The 22,937-nt window shown below is 39.1% G+C and overlaps 1 protein-coding gene and 1 long non-coding RNA gene across 2 annotated transcripts; one reads left to right on the top strand and one right to left on the bottom strand.

Annotated features, from left to right (window-relative positions):
• Positions 1 to 52: 52 nt before the first annotated feature.
• On the bottom strand, positions 53 to 22,744 carry LOC5522052 (coronin-7). Its single transcript, XM_032367223.2, has 28 exons — positions 22,549 to 22,744; positions 20,608 to 20,707; positions 20,054 to 20,131; positions 19,890 to 19,960; positions 19,385 to 19,465; positions 19,205 to 19,246; positions 18,991 to 19,057; positions 18,590 to 18,666; positions 18,225 to 18,272; positions 16,101 to 16,187; positions 15,684 to 15,766; positions 15,164 to 15,218; positions 14,826 to 14,886; positions 14,293 to 14,438; positions 9,827 to 9,922; positions 9,224 to 9,343; positions 8,381 to 8,837; positions 7,770 to 7,856; positions 7,318 to 7,460; positions 5,609 to 5,713; positions 5,071 to 5,159; positions 4,533 to 4,671; positions 3,975 to 4,064; positions 3,716 to 3,832; positions 3,155 to 3,290; positions 2,946 to 3,040; positions 2,681 to 2,770; positions 53 to 2,410 (listed from the first exon to the last, which is right to left on the bottom strand). Exons 1-28 carry the CDS (start codon positions 22,606 to 22,608, stop codon positions 2,402 to 2,404), a joined length of 2,829 nt encoding a protein of 942 aa, XP_032223114.2. The 5' UTR covers positions 22,609 to 22,744; the 3' UTR covers positions 53 to 2,401.
• Positions 11,621 to 12,892, top strand: LOC116604615. Its single transcript, XR_007313932.1, has 2 exons — positions 11,621 to 11,793; positions 12,376 to 12,892. It is a non-coding gene; the product is annotated as an uncharacterized LOC116604615 (long non-coding RNA).
• Positions 22,745 to 22,937: the final 193 nt, after the last annotated feature.

Below are 22,937 nucleotides of genomic sequence, written 5' to 3'. Positions count from 1 at the left end.
TTTTCCCCAGCTCTAAAAGAGGCTTATTGCCAGCAAATACAAAAGAGCCATATAGCGGTTTATCACATTTCCTGTCACTTTAATTTCATTTCTCTATTTTTTCAGATATAGTTGAGCTATATCTAGATCACGCCGCGATATTTTACTATTAACCACTTGTTTTTTTTCTCTCATCCATTAACCTGATAATGAGGCAAGCTACAAAAATATTAATTTAGAATATATATATATAAATTTTTAGAATAGACGAAGAAACACGATAAAATTAAATGACTCGAAAGCAAACGGATGCCTTAAAAAGCTAAAAATTAAAATTAAATTAAAAATGTGGGAGTAAAAAGTGTATTAAAAATGTCACCTGCTTATGAAACAGATATTTGTCGAAAATATCATGGGGGATATGATCATACACTGAACAATCCCAAAGGCATGACACACTTTATGTGTTAAACCACGGCCACAAGCACAAAATCGACGAAATGCCAACGCATTTTACAGAATTTGGCGATCGTATAAACAGTCAGTTTTGTTCATAGCTCTTTAATAACACTTTGATACTCTGTTATTATACAGTAGCCAAATGAATAAAACTCTATGGTGCATAATGCCTAAAAAGTATTTAAGGAATACTAAGATGCTCTTTAATGTGATGCAATAAAACAAAATTTGACTTGCCGATAATGGGCAGTTTCTTGGTGTTACGGAACACCAGCACCAAAAACACAATGGAACAAAAGCAAAAAACAAAGACCTTAGAACAAGACAATGAAATAGAGTACAAAATCCTTGGGCACTAAAAACAAAGCTCCCCGTAACACCAAGGAATACCCCGATAATGTCAAGTGCAGGGATCATGTGGAAACCTGTCAAACATGGAAAATTGAGAATTATTACGTAACCCTATGATAAGATCTCTTCATTTGGAAAACTGCTACTTTCTAATCTTTATCGTACTTCTTTCTAATCTTTATTGTACTTTTTTATGTACTAAAATATTATAGATTTAACCCTTGCAATTGAATGACCAACCAATTTATGAGCCCAAGCACTTACACTTCTCCACGAGAACTTCTAGTATTTAATATATGGTTCTGGCATCGCTTAAGTTTATTTACCACCTTCAGTTTTACATTAGCACCTTTCGGTCGTAGAATTGTTGTAGAATTGTCATTCGCCGTTTTAGCTGACATTTTTTTTATGTATGTGTGTAGTTTACAAGCCTCGAGACAAAAGACTTAATCCTTCGGAAAGTGGTTGAAAGCGTCGTAATCAAACTTTGCGTTCAATTCCAAACAAGTTGTAATGGGAAATATTAGGAAGATCATGAAAGAAAACCGGTGCCCCTGCTTGAAAAGCAAAACACATGAAAATAAGCAATGGCGGCTATGGAGCTCATTTGAGCGAAACTTTGGGTTGAAGAAGTCTTCGCCCCCATCCCCTATTGTCCGCCGGCTATGCTGTAATGGGAACATTTACTCCAATCTGCATTTGAACTGATCACGCAATTGTGAATGTTAAGTCGTGCATTGGGATTTGTGTCCTTCAAGGTTGTGTGTTCCCGGCCTTGGATTTTACAAAAACTACTTTGAGCAAAATGTGTTGACAAGTTGAAATGAATGAGAAAATATCACTTCTTTTAAAAATATAAGACTTTGAATATTATTCCCAAAGGAAGTTGGCCTGGAAGCGAACGATACATATAGATTTATGAATAAACAGTGTAAAGAAAGGCAATCAAGCACCTAAAATGAGTTAATATGCTAAACGCAAAAAGTTTTTTTTAATTGAAGCTATTTGTTCAAAACCATAAAGACTTTTGGTTGATCTAGACAAGTTGCCTTCTAATAATTTTCATAATAATCATATTTTTGTTATCCTGAACATTGCCGTTACACGATTTTAATGTATTTTATCATATCACCCAACCTAATTCTAAAACTGACGTGCAAATACATCCAGACATTTCCCTTGAGACGTATTTCGAGATTTCATATCTTTTTAAATATCCAATATAGGGAAAAGGGGAAAAAACCAAAACTAGACGCAACAACGTTTCGGTCTTCACTAAATGTTCAGCGCTGCTTTGTAACTACTTTTCGTCCATTCATTCTATACATAGTAAGTGGTCCTATATCATTGAATTTTGCCTTGGACAAGCCCAGAAACAGTCAACTTTGCCATATTGGCACCCCGCTATTTCGGACATCTAGTTCTTACGGACAGAAGCACAATCCCGGACGAGACCGGAATACAAAGGCAAAGCCGGAAGTATTTCCGTTTCCTTTATTGTCGTTATGATGTTGACGTTAGCGTTGTATCAAACCATAAAATTTCCTCTTTTTCCTGGATTCTTGTTCGATGCTTGCTTTTATCAGTTGTGGCCTCTGAAAGCAGACTCAATTTAATCATCCTGAAAGAAGTAAGAAAATCAATCAAATTATGTAACCATTTTTAACTAATCGTTAGAATGTGATTGGTCGTTAATACAGTCTCGAGGCCGTAATCTTTTGGTAAGGTTTGTTGATCGTAATTTAAGTACATTTTGAAATATCAAGGTTAAGGTTGTTTGGCCGCTAGTTAAGAGACGGTTTATTGCCCGTTGGCATATCTCGAGACCGTTTGATTAACAGGTAGTTAACAGTTTACATCATTTTGTGAGTTTTGCACTTGTAAGGCTTACCCATTCGTCATCATCTACTCCCTCCATCAGGTCCTGGGGCAGAGGGTCCTCATCATACGTCCCGAGCTTCTCAACCATAGCTGTCACCAGCTGTCAATCAAACAGATTAATGATTGGCATGTGAGCAAAATCAGTCACAGAGCTGGTATTAGCATTGCGCCACTCAAATAAATCGCAAAGATAAGTGAAAAAATCAAAGTAGCACAAAAGAGGCAGCAAAAGAGATGTAATAGGTGGATAAACCAGTGTCGAGCGCCCTATCTACCTCCTCTTTCCTTCTTTCGTCTGACTTGAAGTCGTCAAGTTCTTTAGTGCTGTCGTACTTCTTGGAGGCGGGAGGTGCCTTTGGGGCTTCACTCACTGAGAAACATGGAGATGATAGAAAAATTGAGATATGAAAATATTAGTTTCAGTCTAGTGTATTTGGAATGAGTCAACACTGCCTATGCATTAGTCGCTTTATTACAAACTTACGTGGTTTCATATTAGGGGGTCTGAGACTAATTCTACTCTGTTCTCCATCCTGTCCAGCGAGCCACTCCTCACACGCCACAGCTGCCTCCCATTTAGCGCGAGTTTCGGGGAACAGATCATCTTGAAAGTACTCTTTCTGGAGAAAACAAGGACAGGCCATGACCTGACATTGTTACCGCAATTTCGCAGTTCGCCTTTTCGGGTGAGTTTTCTATTTTTGGTATTCTATATCTTCAATATCGACACATTAGAGAGTTAGTATTTCGTGTGAGACATCAAATAAAGAGAATTCAATAAAGGTTTCAGGTTCGTACATGATTGTTTATGTCTTTTAATTTTACCCCATACCCCAAACACCCAGAATAATTTTCAAAGGGGTAGGGCTATGAGAATATGGGGGAAATGGTGGATTCTGCCATTTGCCATTTGCTAGTGCTTCACAAATGGCCATTCCAAATGACAAACGGCCAATTTGGGACAGTGTTGGAGAGTATTTCGACTATAATAGGGAATGAAATACGGCTTACTTGACTGAATCGAACACTCGTAACCTCGTCCTACCTTGATCCGTGGGACTTGGAACATGATCTTCTCCAAGTTGGTTTTGGTCAATTTGATGGCTCTTGCGAACTCCACTTTTTTCACGTCACATACACGTTTGTCGAAGAACGCTATCGCCTGCAAGATCAGAAATTCAGCGAGAGAAACAAGGGGCGTGAAAACAAATTCTGCGTTTTTTGGTTCTTCATATTCTTCGATCTCTTTCTCCTTCCCCTCTCGTATAAATTATCCACGCCCACTAGTCTTACCGCTTCATTACCTGGAAAGGATCTGTCACTCTATAGTGCGTCAGGTCGAACAAATAAGGATGCTCATTGCTGACCTCGTAAGCGTACAAAACAGTGTCTCCCTAGATATAAAGCAAAGTAAAAATGCATTAGGAATACATTATTTAAACACATAAAAAAAAGTAATATTGTGTATACGTTTCTTGTTAATTTTTTGTTCAGGGGAGTTGATGCCGACTTGACCCCAACTCTGGACCTATTACTGTATCACTTGAAGAGACACTTACGGTTGACGAAAGATTTTAAAGTTATTTCGAAAAACATAAAAACAATCAGAACATGCGTGTAAGTACCACTTTAAATTGCTTTATCAGTAAACCTTGTCTAATTGAACCAATCTCATTCTTACCATTTCGTTGGAATCCAAGCACGCTAACGTAAGTCAACTGTGTTTACCCTGGCCCTCATAAAACTATTCTATCAGTGATTAGTGATCAGGCTTAATGGTTTAATAGTTAGTCTTCACTTCATTTGGCCGTACCGCTTTCATCGTTTTTCTCCTTTTCGCTATTACAGTGGTTTGTATATACCTTTCCCGAGAGCATAATAACGTTGGCGTCTTCGTCATAGAATGGAATCAAGATGGAGGGTGCGATGTTGATTTCACTGACTGACAGTGGCTCAGATAGATTACCGCTGTCATACACGCTCACTGTCCGATGGCTCATCCTGAAAGACAGGCGAGTATTAAAATCTAACGTGGTTCCTGTGTGGTGCCTATATTTATATACTTGTTGAAGGAGTTAGATACAAATTTGATTCGGCCGTTGACTATGAGACTTCTACGATGAGGTGGCCCAATCGATAAATTAGTTTGTTCGGGAAACGTAATTCCAGTCTTCCAAAACGAAGAGTTTTGGTGGAAAATCACAGCAAGGGTAAAAAGATATAAAAATAAAAGGAAATTATTTCTAAGAGTAGAACCCGAGTGACAAAAAAAACGTTTATACAGTTTATATTCGCTTAAACGGGATTTGCATGTAAGGTATAGTTTCATATACCTATTTAAAGAATGAACGGACAGAAATCCAGAAGACCTAGGGCCTTTTATGTGAAAAACATACGTACTTATCAGATCCGCAGACCAAGAGCATGTTACCATCCGGTCCACCCCAGATAACACGCCCCCCTCGGCTACCCTCGGGTCCAGGCCCTTCCTAAAAAGACACAGTAGATTCGTTTAAAAATGATGGCATAAGGAAGGGACATTTGCTGATTGGCTAGAGAAGTTCATGTGAAGGGGATTGGTTTAGATTGGTCTAATTGGTTTACTTCACAAACTGTCAAGATGGCCAGCGAAGCGCGCATCATACTATAAAAGTAGGATTAAGTGTTGCTACATATCTCTTTTTAAGCAACTTAACTGACAAATCCATTTTTCTAGAAAAACGAAAAACCTTCCAAAACACAATTAAAAACTACCCTCAAAAGGTAAAAACCTTTCAACACACAATAAGGTACTACCCTCAAAATGTAAAAACCTTCCAACACACAATTAGTAACTACCCTCAAAAGGTACTTTGTATTGAAATTTTACAGTGGCATGGGATGTCAAGAATCGCCTGATTTGCTGAACATCCGTGAAGCATCCACGTGGCTGTCTTACCAGAACTGGGGTGACCTGGGCTCTCGGGTCGTATATCCTGAGTTTCTTATCCCTGCTAAACGTCGCTAACTGTTTGCCGTCTGCGCTCCATGCCAAACTGAAAACCTAGAAAAATAGTGACAGTAGAAGATATAACTTGAATCATAATTCATCAAGGGAGGGGGGGGGGGGTTTTCTTCTCCCCCCAAGTCCCTCTCCCTTGAGCCGCTATGCAGGCTAGGGCTTTCAATATCAGGCGAGCCGAGGCAATTGTCTTAACACATTGACCCCTCAACCGGCCTGTACCGGCTTTGGGAAGTACCCACAACCCAAAAAATTCATAAATGCAAACTAAACACAACAAGATGAAGATACTCAGGCATCAGTCTAAGGGATAAATGGTCTTGAAGATATGCATCCAACCAAGGTGTTAGCAACTACTGTTAAGCCAAATAATAGCACAGGTTCTTTGACAAATTTCAAATCGAGCAAGGAAAGAAAAGCCCCTCTCAATAAAACGCTCAAAATACCACACAAGGGAGAGAGATCAGCAAACACAGCTCAAGACACAAATAGATACCTTCATTCTGATCCTCCAGGTTCATTTCCATGGCCTCAAAACACAATGTCCACTCCTTGAAGGCTTGTAAAACCACGAAGATGCCTTTACGGATTGAAAAGCATTCTGGGAGATCCAGGGGAAAATTCACGAGGGGAGGGCCAGTCAACACTCCTCTCCCCAAAGTCAGATGGTTTTTTATAAGTCTTTTCACCCCGAAGCCAAACAAATCAATTCCAGGTCATACAGACCCAGAATAGCAGTGTAAACAATTTTGGAGTCAATTTGGTTTCAGAAAAGACAGCATTTAGGAGAGCTGTGGTGATTCATTAGAAAATTATTTTCTCATCCAGGCAAAACCAAACAAGAAAAAATCATCATGAATCCACCTTTCCTTGCAAATATCCATAAGCAAAGCACTCAATTATGCCCCAAAAGACTTCATTATGTCCTGAGACACTCTCCTAATATGCCCATAGCTGTATTTTTGATGGAAAATACAAGCAACCATCAACTTGTGCTGGCTTCAGCACAACGACGAGGGATTAAAAGTGGGGACTGCAAAGCACTGTTGGAAAGCTTGGATACCGCTGACTAGGTGCAGCTGTGTTTGACTTTGACAGGCTTTATAAAACTCAGAATAGAGGGGGAGGTATCTGTTTTCAGTCTGTTTTTTGTAAATTCAGCTCAAAAATAGCCAGGAGTCAATGGGTTAAGTCGTAGTAGTATTGGCATTAAAAATGGATATTACCCTCTTATATGTATATCTTACTGCAATCAAGTGTGTGAAGACCTAACAATAGCTGCTTGTTGTGACTTTCAGTATAATGGCGTTTTTGCCTAAGCGAATCCATTTTTCAGTAGTATTTCAATTGTCAGATATATTTACTAAAGGCCATGAATTTCCCTGAGACGAATTTTCCTTACTAAAAAATGCCATAAATGCTTTAACGCTTTCGTTAATAATGTATTGTTGTGCTACTTTAGCTGTGGCACAAAATATAATACACGGAAAACATCAAGAAAAAATCTCATTTCAACTCAATAACGTGAGCAAACAAGCACTATATCTAAAATTCTATCATTATCACTTCTACAAAACAAAAGAGGGGCTCGATGTTAGTCGAGCCGATGTGCGTCTTCAGACCCGTTCGTCTTATACATGGAGTACCTGCTCGTTGTGGCCTTCCAGTGTGATGACGCTCTTAGCAGCGTTGATGTCCCAAAGCTTGACAGTCAAGTCATAAGCTGCTGATGTCAACAGGTTCTCGTCGTTCGGATGGTACCGCACAATGTTGGGTTTGTCGTAATGTCCTAGGGGATCAATCAATACGATTCTTGTTACCTTCTGTCTTAAAAATCTCTTGGGGTTGCATTTTGCCCTAGTCGGGTAGCTTGGGAAAACAAGGAGTAGCCATGGAGGGCACAACAATACATCAGCAATAGACTGATAGAAAAAGGAGGAAATAAGAAACATCCTTGATTTGATTACGCTCTCGTCCCACGAAGTGCACAGTGGGATCCAAGGAATGGGTAGACACAGCACTTTGGCGTATTTAACAAGACTAGTAGGATAAGAGGGGGATTAGGGTAAATATATCATGTCTAAAAGGGAATTGATACCTTTGAGCTCCTCCACTGGCTCGTCCAGGATTTCGGTCAGGCCTCCACTGGGAAGGTTCCATATGCTGATGACCCCTGTCTCGCACGCTAGAGGACGGACGACAACTCAATAAGTCCTTAACTATAACCCTGCTATTCATTTCCGGTGCACTTTCTACAGCCCTATTATACACGTGCAGTGCACTAATTACTGAGTACCCTGATCTACTTTTTCTTGACACTCCTTACTAACAGCCATATTATTCAAGTGCAATGTACTTATCACAAAGTACTCTGATATATTTCATTCTTGACACTCGTTACCAACTATACTATTTATTCCAGTGCAGTTACCACATCGTACCCTTGACATATTTCATTATTGATACACCTTAAATAAAGCCAACCCATTTGTGTCTAGTTCACTTATCACTTCTTACCGTTGATATATTTCGGGGATTCTTAGCTCTCCTCAACTATAACCCTCCTACTCAATGTCCAGTTCACTTATTACTTCGTACCCTTGATATATTTCATCCTTGATACACCTTAACTACACCAACTTTCTACGTGTCCAAAGCACTTATTACTGGGTAGCCTGATACATTTCGGGCATTCTAGGTTATCCTTACCTACAGCCATCCGATTGACGTCTAGAGGGTCAAACACAAAGTCCATAACAGTGCTCCCACACTGCACCACAGGCATCCCACTATCAGGGAGCCGACAAGGCTTGTTATGCGGCAGCACTGCAATCTGGCCACCGGGTCCAGATAATGGATACGCGACGAATTCTTTATTTAGCTGAAGTCCATCACACTCGCCAAACGTTGACATGCTTAGGTTTCTTATATTTTCGATGTTGGTTGACTTGTGCATTGGCACACCAATTATGTGTCTAAATTTCGACGAGCGAACGCCGGAGAATGATTTCCACGTTTCCACGTTGGTGTCCGACACTGGCTCCTGATTGGACGATTGTGACGATGCTGGATGCTGATTGGTTGAATTTGTAGTAGCGTCCTTTTGGATATTTGAAGATGAACTTGAAGCTGACCAAATTGTTGGCTTGGGAGTCTCAATATTTGGCTGTAAATGACGATGTAGACAAACATTAACTTACATACAACTGCAACTTTATCCATGATCGATTCCCTAAAATCTATCGCTAAAAATCCGAGATAGAAATATCTAAACATAATAGCTTGCATCATATCAAATCCCATAAATCACATAAATACTTCAGAAATAATCAATTACATAAATTAACCCTGGCAATTCACAATCTGGAAACATGCTCTATGCTGTCTGTTTTTTGGCTGTTTTCACAACTATTTGGCTCCATAGCATGGTAACAGCACTCCAGCATTGTTGAGCTATGTATTGGATTTCATTGTTCTGTTTCCATGCAGCGAGGCTATTTAGCGTTGTCTGCTAACATTTGTGATTTAAAAAGACTGATAAAGTTTACACACCTTAGTAGGGACAACTTGAGGTTTTGTTGAAGGTTTAGCAGCAGAAACAGCTGGTTTTTCACCTACAACAGGCTTGGCAGATCGCGTTTTAGCAGCAGGATCTAAGCTAACACGGCTCCGCTGAAAAATTAACCAGTGAGCAAAAAGAATCATATGAATGGACGATCATAATACTTTTGCTCACAAAAAACGCTTTTTAACAAAACTAACTGTGAGCTTTCTTATGAATGGAAAAACCCACCAGAAATCGAAAACGTGTACTTTGGTGGAACTGTCAGTGGAAGGGAATGTATAGAGGGTCTTTGTCAGTCTCCATCTTGCCATTTTAGCAAAATACCAAGTGTGCGAAAGCATCCATTCTTATAAACTGCTTTGGCGAAGCTACTGCGATATTTTTGATCGAATTTGGTAAATGAGCTTCCGGTTTTCAATAAAAAACAAAGGCGTGGCTGGCTAGAACACCTTATAAACAGTGTTTCTTCGGTACTTTCATCTTTTGTGTATATTTGCGGAGACTTGACTGAAAAATAAACCACAATGCCTTTTAGAATGGCAAATAAACCACACCCTCAAATAGCCTGAGTTAATGTAATACTTCCTTACAAGGGCCTTGTTTCCCTGGAACCACCGCTCTGCTGTTATGGCCGGCTCCGGGCCAAGAGTATCTGGGTAGAGGTCGGCGTTGAAGTCCTTTAAATTCTGCCGAGAATAACAAACAAAATGAGGAACCTGGAGGATCATGTTGAATTTTCATACACAGAGACCGTCATCAATATTAAACGTGACACAAAACCGTCAATAACTATGCAATTTTTCTAGTATTCTACCTTAGCCCAATGTAAGGATAATGTCAATTAGCTCGAAAGATATTTAGCTGGAAAAATATTTGATGCCTTCCCGTTATTATTCTTTCAGAACGTTTCTGTTTCCTTCGTTCCTTTCCTAGAGTCCACTGAGGTTTTAAGCAAAGGCTTCCGAAAAACACCTCGTCACGAGTAATTTTATTACCTTTAGCTGTATATGAAAAAACCTTCCTTGTTATCATCCTAACTCGCTCAGGGTTAAGCCCCATCAACACTAGCAATTTTTAGTTGACAATGTTTAATTGACAACTATATTTGCTGGCATCTACACTAGCAATTTTTAATTGACAACTATATTTGCTGGCATCTACACTAGCATTTTTTATGTGTTACAATTTTTAAAACTGAAAAAAAGCAAACCTGCTAGCTTGTGAGCAACTATAGTTGCCACATAAAAATTTGCCGACCTTGCTCCATCTACACTAGCAAATAAAAATTGTCATATAAGAATGTGCCGCGCGCAAACTAGATGAGGGGGCGCGCGAGTATCTCGCAGAAGAATGCGCGGAGCTCGCGCGTCGAGCTTACGTATCTCGGCTGGATGTGATGCAACAATCGTATCCAACTACAACTCCCCAAAAGCTTCATTAGCAACCGCTCTAGCAAGAACCATGATCGCTATTATTCTCGGCGTTTTGTTTGGAGCGTTTCTTGCAATTATCAATGATTCACTTCCCATTCCATTGGGTTTTGGAAATCCCAAGCAGCTTTTATTGAATTCTGTAAACGGTGAGTTGTATCATACAGCAGATAAAATGGCAAAGCCTTCATTTTATTCACGGTCGAATGCCGAGAAGGAAAAGAAGGCGTCCGAGTTAACGAGGAAGAGGACATGAGTGAAGAATAAGAATAATTTCCCTTTCTTTCATCTCATCTTCCTCCACGCAGATTTTGAAATGCGCAGGTTCCCGCTCGTCTTTCCCTGTCCCGCTTGACCTATATATCTTATGCTATCTTATGCTCTCTTGACCTGATGATCTCATTAAGCGTTCCTCTCTCTGATTCACTTTCCAATTTTACAGGCATGTTCCTGCTAACCGGCAATTCAGTATCTAGGGCCAACAACCTGATTGAATACTCTGGTTAGTCGTGATTACAATTAAATTTAAACGTACTAATTTTTTTTTTGCTTCACTTTTCATGATATATGTTGGAATGGAATGAAGACTTAAAACAAGTCTGACAATATTACCCCTAGATCTCTATAACGATTAGGCTAAGTTCTAACGTTGTATTATCCATGAGCCGTATACGACGTTTGAACTTAGCCTAAGTGAAGTGGGATTTTTTTCGTTTTTTTTAGGCTTTCAGCAGCTCGAAAGTCTGTTTCACGGGCGACCCGCTATCACCGCCTCTCAAGTAACCTTGAACCCCGACGAACCACGAACCGCACTCGCAATTTACATCGCGTCCAAGGACGCGTCCATTGAGCCGCACTTTTGGCTGGTCGCGACCGCAGTTTACGTATTCATCGCATGCATCCTCGTCAAGCTATTGGCCGATGCTTTGTTCATCTCTGAGAGCGAGCTGGAGGAGATTGCGCATAACGAGGCCGTGTATTGTGCCGTTCAGGACGAGACATGTGATGGCTGCACCTGGATGGAGGCCGCAGCAGGGGGAGGGGTCGGGTTTTTGCTCCTCGAACTAGCCAAGAGGGTACTGCTCGGGGACACAAACGAGTTTGAAGTGCAGAAGTACAAAACACAGGTAGCTAAAACAGCCAGTTATCAACCCACCAAACTTAACAACCTGAAAATCGATGCCATTACACTAGCTCTTTCCCTTCACGTCTGGAATGGAGACAAAAAGATAATTCTATTTAATGCCTTAACTGTATCCAAATGAGCACAGGCAGGATTTGAAAGGGTGGAATTCACCCCGTTACCCCTATATCTCTGTCTAATATCTCTGTTCACCCAATCTCGAGTGCCATAAAAGATACCCATTACCGACCAAGAAATCTGTCAGGGGCGTACGCAGCCTATAGGCCTGCAATCACTGGACTGCAAAAAAAATTTGGCGATCTTATTCGCATAACGAGGGGGAAAATATCAACTGTTTACTCATTCATTTTTATGTACGTAGTTTTATATATATGATGAGCATAAATATAAGTCTGACGCATTGACGCCAATTTCAAACCCAAAAGTGGGAGCTATGAAATCTTCACGGGGATGCGGGATGAGGGGCCACGCCCTCATTCAGCTTCTGAATGCTTTGACTGCGTTCGCCCCTGTCTGTTAGAAATTTTTCACAAAGAAAGTAACATGTCATTGTTTAATATTCCAGGTGCCTCCTTCTCACGAGAGCAACAAGCCATTCGTCCTCCCCGCCGAGGTGTTAATCCTGTGGGGTTCCCATTACGCGAGAGTTCAGAGTGACGAGAAAGCCATCCCGAGCCAGTAAACTACCTGGACACTCACAACGGGGCTCGCAATGGCCTGGAAGGCAGTAAACAGCAATTGGCTGCTACCCTTCACAGCTACAAAGAAAGAGACTTTGACCTGCTAATTTCCCTTAATAACCTATATGATGATAAATACTTCATACTAATTATGGTCCAAACTTGCGGCAATATTTGTTGCCTAAAAATGCATTGATCTTTTATTGGAAACTAACCATGGATGTAAGTTGTATGTTCTTAGCCTATTTAATGCTTATCCATTAGGATACAGTTATTCAGTTTTTATGGAACTTTGTTTGTAAATAAACTTACTCTCCTTGATAGATATAGTGTAAATAAGCCCAGTTAAAGATACAATGTTGCATTTCCCTAATTCCTCTAATACAGTACCTTCCTATCGACTATTAGCAATTTTTCCTTTTTACCACTTTTCTTTTTAATCTATATAGATTTACGCGCGTTATAGTCCCCGTAGAATCATTCAGAGATAGCAAAATATAAAAAAAACTTCTTAATCGGTGGTAAGAAAAAAAAGATTTCTCAGTTGATTCACGTTTTCTGCTTACCTGCAATGTTGATAAGGGAGTGATTAAATACACCGAGGGGGGGGGGGGGGGGGAGGGAAGATATTGAGGGGGGGGGGGGGGGCGAAAATTTTTTAACACCAAAAGGGGGTACTCCGAAAAAAAAGGTCCTCTAAGGATAAAAGAAAGAAGATTTTGGGGTTCTATAAGGGGGAGGGGGGGGCACCGAAAAGAAATGTTTCCAATGAAAGGGGGGGCTCTGAAATTTTAAAGTTTCTTGAGTAAAAATCTCCCCCGCCCCCCTCAGTGTAATTAATGAACACTCCCTAAACATGCGTTTGTCCGCACAGTTCCGCAACATGAGGAGCAAAGTAAAAGAGCGACACAGAAAGCTCTGCGCAGGAGGGTAGCACGAATACGTGAAAAGCGATGTTGACTGCTGTCTGCCGTTATATGTGGTTATAGTTTGCAAAACACTCACCAATAACGCTATCTAACAAAACATGTTTCTGTGGAGTACCGATTCTGTTCCTATGCTAGCTACCTTTTTAAGAAATTTAGAAGATCTAGGTATATCTCGTTCGCTACAGTAAAATTGCATGAAGCTAGCGAAACACACATTATGTGAGTCATCTTACCAGATTAACCTTTTAGCTGATATACTCTTTGCCAACTTGTGTGATCAATGTTTTAGCGCCGCATTTTATTGGAAAAACATGAAATACATGAAAAACAATACTTTAAAAATGGCAACTTAAAGCCGCATTGTCACCAGTTTACTTCCTGTCGATTACGTAACAATCTCCGATGATTTTTAACGGAAAACGCGAAAAATATTTTAAAATATTGATAGCAGTGTGTTTATTGGAAGTTTCTTTGAGGATGTGATTGATAATTTACAGCGGATGGCCTGTTTAATATCTCGAATTTTAATAGATTCTTTTGTCTTTTAACGGGTTAAGGTTTCCGTCGGACCTCCGGAAGTAAACTGGTGAAAATGCGGCTTTAAGTAGCCTCTCTCAGCCGCCATTTTGTTATCTTTTTGCCATCATCAAAGTGCCAAGGGTAAAAGAGCATCGATTTCCATCGGCTGATTTGAGGAGTCCAATGCAATAATATTATTTTATTGAATTTGATAAATAAAGTATTGAGCTTTGTTTTTAGATGATTATTTCTAGATTTAAATAATACCCCTCCCCCCCAAAACAAAAAACAAAAAAACAAAAAACAATGTCGCGCCCAAGTCGGGCCCGAAGTCTTTATCGTGATATTACAAACCTTCCTTGGCACCAAGTAGCTGATGGGCACCACAGAATTCTTGGTAAGCTGCAGCAGGCGAACAACCTCACATGACATGACGTCAAGAGCGAGTTTAGGTACCATCCCCATGCCCTTATGCTGGTCTTCTGTCATGTGAACGGACGCTACATGGAAGAAACCAAATAAAGAGTCACGTGATATAACGTAGAGCTACTCTATGTACCATCCCCATGCCTTTATGCTGGGCTTCTGTCATGTGAACGGACGCCACATGGAAGAAACCACATGCAGAGTCACGTGATTTGACGTGGCATGAATACTGTAAAGGACATAGTGCAAATTCAGGTGACAGGAAGGGAAACACTTACAGAGTCGCGTCAAATAACATGACATACAGAGTCATGTGACAGAAAGGGGAATGCGTACATACTCATGTGACAGCGTCAATATCTTGGATACTGCAGTGATGTCAGGCAAGTTTTTCGTGAAAGACAATCAATAAAATAATCCTTGACACAAATATGACCTTCAAGAACTACTGTGTAGTTTACCTTGTTTTAAGTATTCACTGCCACTGTCCTTTATTTCAAAATACAGCACACTTGTGTCTCCCTGGTAACAGGGAAATTGTCAGTGAGAAACAGGGAGGGACAACTGCAGTGCAACAATAAAGTTATTTTGTGACCACCCATCAAAATACTCTGGAATAAGAGTAGAGACATGCAGACAGGAATTGCTTTTTGAAACTAAAGAAAAGGGTGAATGTGGCGATTGCTGACTTTTCTATCTTTTCTAAATCTTTTCTATCAAAACTTGTGGATACATAGTTCTGCACTGTCTTACTGTATGCAAGACAACTCAAGACCTTGGCTAACAAAATCCATCTTACCTTTCCAGCAATAAGAAGCATATCACTGTCTGCGTCATGGAAAGGCATCAGAGTACTGTAAGAAAGGAGAGCTAAGCTTTAAAGTTAAAGTGTCATAAGAATGGTGCAATAGTAGAGAAATGCAATCAAAATGAAGGACAAAATATAACGTCTTTTCCAGTATAAATAAATTAAAATATGCACGCACAGCCAAACTTTGTAACATTTGGCTTTCTGACTCACTGATAAAGTGTATTTTTTATACTAGTTGGTGTATTCCCTAAGAAGTATATACTTTTCAATTTATGCTTTGTTAAAAATAAACTGCTTAGAGGAATTCTCTTTATGTATCATCTTTTTCACATATGAGCTTTCTTTGGCAGCCAAAAACTGGGGGACCCCTTAACCCTTACCCTAGATCCACTACTGATTAGATTACCTATTGTAAGTTTTTTTGTTTTCCATATGCAAAGCCCTCTTAAACCAAGACAAATTTTGGTTTCTGTAACAGGTTTCATTGTTAACTTGTTAAAAGTCTTACCCAGTATTGGTATCTAGACCTATCCTCTGTAGAGGTTCCTTCATGTTGTGAATGTCCCAGATAGCAACTTGTCGCTCACGTGACTGAAAGGAAAATAATCATGGATCAACATCTGAGTCTTCTCCAAAGTACAAATAAATCTTATAGCCTCTTTCTTTGAATTTTATTGTCATAAGAATAGTTTTGCACTTTCAACATCTAAGCCTCTTAAGCACAAACACACTATAAATCTATCTTTTTTTCTAATTTAAAGGTTTATGTTGTTTGCTCATCTGTATTAGCTGTGTTTATCTCTGACCTAATCAATGAATGAAAAAAAATTGTCTTAAATAAAGCAAAAATGGATAACAGTTATAGCTTAAATAACATTAATAGAATATGGATCACAGAAAAATGTATTATTTATAATGCACTTACTGAGCTGAAACCTGTTCCTATTATGTGTCCTTTGTCACTGCGCCATATAACACGAGAGTCCTTTATTCCTGCAAACCCTAATGTTTCCTGGAAAAATAACACAAAAAGAATATTTCTGGACCAGTGGCGCAGAACAAAGAAAATGTTCAGTGAAGTGGCATACACTGAAGGGAATACTCTACGTATCCACAGCATACACAGGGAATTCTCTACGTATCCGCAGCATACACTGAAAGGAATACAGTATGTATCCACAGCATACACTGAAGGGATTACTCTTCGTATCCACAGCATACACTAAGGGAAATACTGTACAAATCCACAGCATACACTGAAGGGAATACTGTACGTATCCACAACATACACTGAAGGGAATACTGTACGTATCCACAAGGGAATACTCTACGTATCCACAGCATACACTGAAGGGAATAACGTATCCACAGCATACACTGAAGGGAATACTGTACATATCCACAGCATACACTGAAGGAAATACTCTACGTATCCACAGCATACACTGAAGGAAATACTCTACGTATCCACAGCATACACTGAAGGAAATACTGTACATATCCACAGCATACACTGAAGGGAATACTCTACGTATCCACAGCATACACTGAAGGGAATACTGTACGTATCCACAGCATACACTGAAAGGAATACTCTACGTATCCACAGCATACACTGAAGGGAATACTGTATGTATCCACAGCATACACTGGAGGGAATACTGTACGTATCCACAGCATACACTGAAGGGAATACTGTATGTATCCACAGCATACACTGGAGGGAATACTGTATGTATCCACAGCATACACTGGAGGGAATACTGTACGTATCCACAGCATACACTGAAAGGAATACTCTACGTATCCACAGCATACACTGAAGGGAATACTGTATGTATCCACAGCATACACTGGAGGGAATACTGTACGTATCCACAGCATACACTGAAGGGAATACTGTATGTATCCACAGCATACACTGAAGGGAATACTGTACGTATCCACAGCATACACTGAAGGGAATACTGTATGTATCCACAGCATACACTGAAGGAAATACTGTACATATCCACAGCATACACTGAAGGGAATACTCTACGTATCCACAGCATACACTGAAGGGAATACTGTACGTATCCACAGCATACACTGAAAGGAATACTCTACGTATCCACAGCATACACTGAAGGGAATACTGTATGTATCCACAGCATACACTGGAGGGAATACTGTACGTATCCACAGCATACACTGAAGGGAATACTGTATGTATCCACAGCATACACTGAAGGGAATACTGTATGTATCCACAGCATACACTGGAGGGAATACTGTACGTATCCACAGCATACACTGAAAGGAATACTCTACGTATCCACAGCATACACTGAAGGGAATACTGTATGTATCCACAGCATACACTGGAGGGAATACTGTACGTATCCACAGCATACACTGAAGGGAATACTGTATGTATCCACAGCATACACTGAAGGGAATACTGTACGTATCCACAGCATACACTGAAGGGAATACTGTACGTATCCACAGCATACACTGAAGGGAATACTCTACGTATCCACAGCATACACTGAAGGGAATACTGTATGTATCCACAGCATACACTGGAGGGAATACTGTACGTATCCACAGCATACACTGAAGGGAATACTCTACGTATCCACAGCATACACTGAAGGGAATACTGTATGTATCCACAGCATACACTGGAGGGAATACTGTACGTATCCACAGCATACACTGAAGGGAATACTGTATGTATCCACAGCATACACTGAAGGGAATACTCTACGTATCCACAGCATACACTGAAGGGAATACAGTACGTATCCACAGCATACACTGGACAGTAATAGTACCAAAAGTACTCTAAAAAGTACTCACTTCCTCCACCATCAACCAATAATTAAGGAACAGTAAACCCCAAACCCTTGATATAAAAAATGTCACAGCTGTTACAAAACCTCCACTGTTAAAATGTAACCCTCCAAAAATAAAGAATATTGTATTGTATTGTAATCAGAAAATTGAAAGAATGTCAAAAACGACTGCTGGGAATCCTAAAAAAGACAGGAATCATTCTTACCACAGTGCAAGATGATTTCCTTGGGTCAAATATGCGAATTGTTTTGTCCTGAAAAAAAAAAATTAGTCACCTGTTATGCTGCAAGAACTTGCTGAGGAGGGGTGTAGGGCATAAGAGATCTTATGGAAAAAGAAATGGCATTAAAATTGACAATCCCTCTATACAGTAGGTAATGACTATCTTTTTGGCAGAAAAGGGGGGGTTCGCATACAGCCTCTGCACCCCCCTGGGTACACTCCTGCTCCACTACTCCTTAACTAGGACCTTGAGCTCCATTTATGAATTGATCCATTCTGTGAAAAGTTCAAGCATTTGACTATGCTAACTTGATAACATAGAAGCAGAGGGTCTCAGTAACATCTAACCTTGCAGGAGGTAACTAATAATGAGCCATCTTCCTTCCAAGACAGGCTTTGCACTGCATCCTTGTGGCTGTCTAAACCTTTTATAAGGAGAAACAAAGTGGATCACTGTGAACAAAGGCAATTATGAGGAAAAATGAGTTGGTATTAACAAAGCATCATTACTCCAAAGTGATACGCAGACAGAGGACAGTAGCTATCACAAGCATTACTTGCCATACCCACCATTTTATAATGATGCTTAACATGATTTCAAAAATTAAAAATAATGAAAATTTTCATAGAAAAGGTCTTTACTGTATTATCACCAAAAAGTGAACACTAAGGGCGGCTTTGCTCCTGAATTTTTTAGATTCTTCAAAGCAACTTTACTTAATTTTATTTGAGAATTTTGAGTAACTTACTAAATTTGACTTTGTTTTGACTGACATCCCAGACAGACACAGTACTGGAGCAGGAAGACGCCAAAACCTGTAATTAGAAAAATGTATATATACCTTTTTAATGCTTGTTTCAGCACCCAACATATATTAAGCCCTTTTACTATAAATGAACAAATACACCACTACAATAATAAGTACCGTAAATGTAAACATGGAACAGGAACAGAAAACTTACCTCTTCTGCTGTGGGATGAAATAGGACATTTTCTACACGACTCTGCAAAATAACCAAAATACCAAAAATAAAAGTGAACTTTGGTGGTGTAAATGAATTCATTGTAAATAACATTTCTCAAATTAACAGCATTCATAATTAACAGATTAAGACCTATTAAATACAGCACCAAAAACTTACAGAGTGTAGTGGGAAGGCAGATAGTGGTGTCAGTGAGTGGTTTTGCGCAACACCAGACTCAGGGATTTGCCAAATCTTTATCTGGAAAAATCGAATAAATAAACTAGATAAATATCTAAATCATCAGTGTTTGTCTCGTCAGGACCTCATCTGATCAACTACACATCTTAACACTTGATTGTTTTTTCCTTGATGTGTAAAAAGAACATTTAGTGAAATAGAATGAAGCAAACTAAACTACAGCACATGATACTACTGTACATGATAGATATACCTCTTTTAAGTGGGCATCCTTGGGCAGCTCAAAAGAGATTGAGTACTTAATAAATGTTCCGAAAAGAATGAACAGATTTAATAATGATATTTTTTGGCTGCTTAAAAGAGGTAAAAGTAGCGGTGGGATAAAAAATGGCCCTGGCTGTTGAAAGGAAGTAGCTGCATAAAATACAATGTTTGAGAAGTGACACATTTGCATGCCAAAAGAGGTACCACTTTATTATCTTACCGAACAGTCATAAGAACATGTGGCTAATAACCCATCATCAAAGGGAGAGAAATCCATGTCCGTCACAAAATCTGAGAAAACAATTTTGGCACAGTCACGTTTAACCGAATAGCTATTAATTCAGCCTAAGTTCATAATGTCTTTTTAAACTCTGTATTACAGACCTGAATGAACATGTAGAAGGGGTGTGGTTGCTCGACGCCCAATGTCTGATAATGGTATGATCCCCAAACAGCCTCCACCTGTTAAAATATAAACAGCCCTTGTTCAATCCAGAAACAGGACTTCGTTAACTTGATTGCCAAGAGGGGTAAGGACTATTCTCTCCTTCCTTTTTTTGCATTTTTTTATTTTTGCATTTTTTTTCAAGACAGCACAGTTATAACTTTTTAGACCCCCCCCCCTAATTTTTTTTAAAGGTTAACCGAATCATGCTCAACATTTTGGATAATTTTTTTGGTTTCGCTATGTGCCAACTAAAGTTTGTATGTACGTATAGGCATATAGTGTAGCTTATAGAAGCTAACAGACCTAACATACAGGTTTGGAGTCGTATGCTTCACACCTATGTGAAAGTAGTAGTTTTGCTGACATTTGGAGCAAAAGCTTAAATTTGAGTGAAACATCTTCAATCTTATGTTGATTTTATTTCCATTTCAACCACCCCCATGGTGATTCACAGCCCCCCTATAGAAGTTTCTAATAGCATACTTTGTACCTCCTTTATCAACATTAAAAGCAATAAATGAAGTGCTTGCTTTGAGGTGATTTCCACATGACATCTTGAGGCTTCCCACATTGATATCATTGTAGCAGTTCTGTTGAAAGACAGTTAAGTTACATGCCACACCAATTTGTTTATCAATGAAGTAGGCAGTATTGAACCAAAATGAAGAGCTTTTGATATGTATCAGGGAATTACATGCAATGTTTATCTATACTATGGAAAATACTGGATACAAATGTTTTTACCAACAAAAGTGAAAAATGAAAGTGAGAAATCATGAGAACTACATTCCACAAACACAAGGGATAAAAATGTCTGAAAACACCATCATATTATTAATCCAATAAGAAGATAGCAACATCTCTTCTATTGTAATCCCTTTTCGCTTGAACATCTGGTAAGAATGTTTCAGCTTGAACATGTAATGGATAAAACAGTTTGTTTACCGGTAACCAATCCCCTTTTACCTGACTGGTTTTGTACAAAAATCTAGTCTTTTCAACTATGCTTACTCAAAATCCATCATCATCATCATCATTAATCATCATCATCAACAACTAAAAACAAAGCCACTGCCACTACTGTTCCTAAAAGCTACAATGGTAAATTCCTGTTGCCATTTAACCTTGCATTTAGACTGATTTTTTCAGCAATTCTTCAAAAAAAGCTTTGAAAGCTAGAAAATGCAATGTATAAAATTTGCAAATCATTACATAGTGAAGATGGATCTTAATTGATTAGATAATTAGTGATGTAGCTAAGCTTCATAAAGTGAGAACTCTGGATCGAAGTTGAGTCACAATCTTAGACCCAGTCACAGGCAGCCCAAGACTACTGTCAGTGGTTTTTAAATGAATGTATGGGGAATTTATATGTTAGATGAAAAATACTTTATCGTGAAAAATAAAACTTTAGACAATGTAATATTGTGTTTGAGTCTTCCTTTATTTCAATTTTGCTGATAGAATGTTAGTAGAGCGAAATTGAAGCCTGCTACGAATTGTGTTTTTTAATCTATCGGCAAAATTGAAAAAAAGGAAGACTAAAAAAAAAATAAAACTTTAGACCATGTAATATTGTGTTTGAGTTTTGCCAATAGAATGTCAGTAGAGTGAGTTTGAAGCCCGCTACAAATTGTTTTTTAATCTATCGGGAACATTCAAATAAAGGAAGACTCAAACACAATATAACATGGTCTAAAGTTTTATTTTTCAAGATAGAGTTTTTTTTTTTTTTCGCTAACATTAAATTCCCCCATACATTCCTTTATAAACCACTGACAGTAGCCGTGGGCTGCCTGTGGACCAGTTAGTTTTGCTATGTTTGTACATAGATTGGGTAAAAACCTTAAGTTACTAAGAAAAGCAATTTAAAGAGGTCTATTTGGTTACTTTTAGCCCCTACAATGAAACTGTGTTTTGACTCATCAGCATTTAACACTCCCTAGGAGAGTATTCATATGGAAAAACCAGGGGAGCCGCTGAAAGTGCTCTTTCATTTATCATTCTCCTCAAGCCCTTGTGCTTAAATGCAGGCTACAGTACATTGCTATTACAGCAGTTTGCCGTACAGTCTATCTAATAACTGGATACAACAGACAGTGTCCTATATAAGGTTTGCCATTGTGCCCAAAAAACTAGTTTAGCATGCTGGTATGTTCACTATATATGTGTCTTTTTGGGTGTATTGTAAAGTAGCTTTCAGTCAAGTGACAATTATTATTCATAATTGTATCTGATGAACAAGATTAGAAAATAGTGAATCAGTTGACACAACAGCGAACTAATGCAGAAATAATCTTTCTAAAATAAACATGGGCAATTAAATGCAACCCTGAGTTGATGCATTATTGGTGAAGGAGCTCAATTCCAGCAGTACACTGAAATTTATATAGAAGTTCAGACAAGCACAATTCATTCTGTTAGTGTTTACCTCGCGTTTTGGCGACTTCGCTGCTGCATTGTGGAATTTAGAAGTCTTAAACCTATTCATAGCGCCCCTGGAATAGTGGAACTCTTTCTACGGTTTGTATTTAGAAAGAAAAGATGTAGATCACCCGAAAATTCGATGTTGTTTTCAAGACCGAGTGATCGTGTCTCGGGCGCACTGTGCCAAGGAACCACAACCGGAAGAGGCGGGACCCACTTGCATTATGGGACATGCACCAGAACAGGAAGTAACCAGCAAACTGAATTTCCCCGCCGAATACATTGCATAACTGTCATCGTGCAAGTCCTGGGTTAGATTATTGTACAGTTTAAGTTTTTAACTTTAACGACAGAACACTCAAACGTCCACAGCATGATTTGGCTAAGTGTTGC

This window comes from Nematostella vectensis, chromosome 10 (assembly GCF_932526225.1).
Source record: "Nematostella vectensis chromosome 10, jaNemVect1.1, whole genome shotgun sequence".
Taxonomy (NCBI): Eukaryota; Metazoa; Cnidaria; class Anthozoa; order Actiniaria; family Edwardsiidae; genus Nematostella; species Nematostella vectensis.
Note: the sequence above shows the minus strand (reverse complement) of the source record. Positions and strands in the feature narration are given on the sequence as shown.

Coding starts and splice junctions, on each gene's coding strand:
- LOC5522052 (XM_032367223.2), bottom strand. CDS start 22,608: ATGAATAGGTTTAAGACTTCTAAATTCCACAATGCAGCAGCGAAGTCG. Junction 20,132..20,607: donor TTTTAATGTTGATAAAGGAG/GTACAAAGTATG, acceptor ATATTTTAACAG/GTGGAGGCTGTTTGGGGATC. Junction 15,767..16,100: donor TAGGAACAGGTTTCAGCTCA/GTAAGTGCATTA, acceptor TTTTCCTTTCAG/TCACGTGAGCGACAAGTTGC.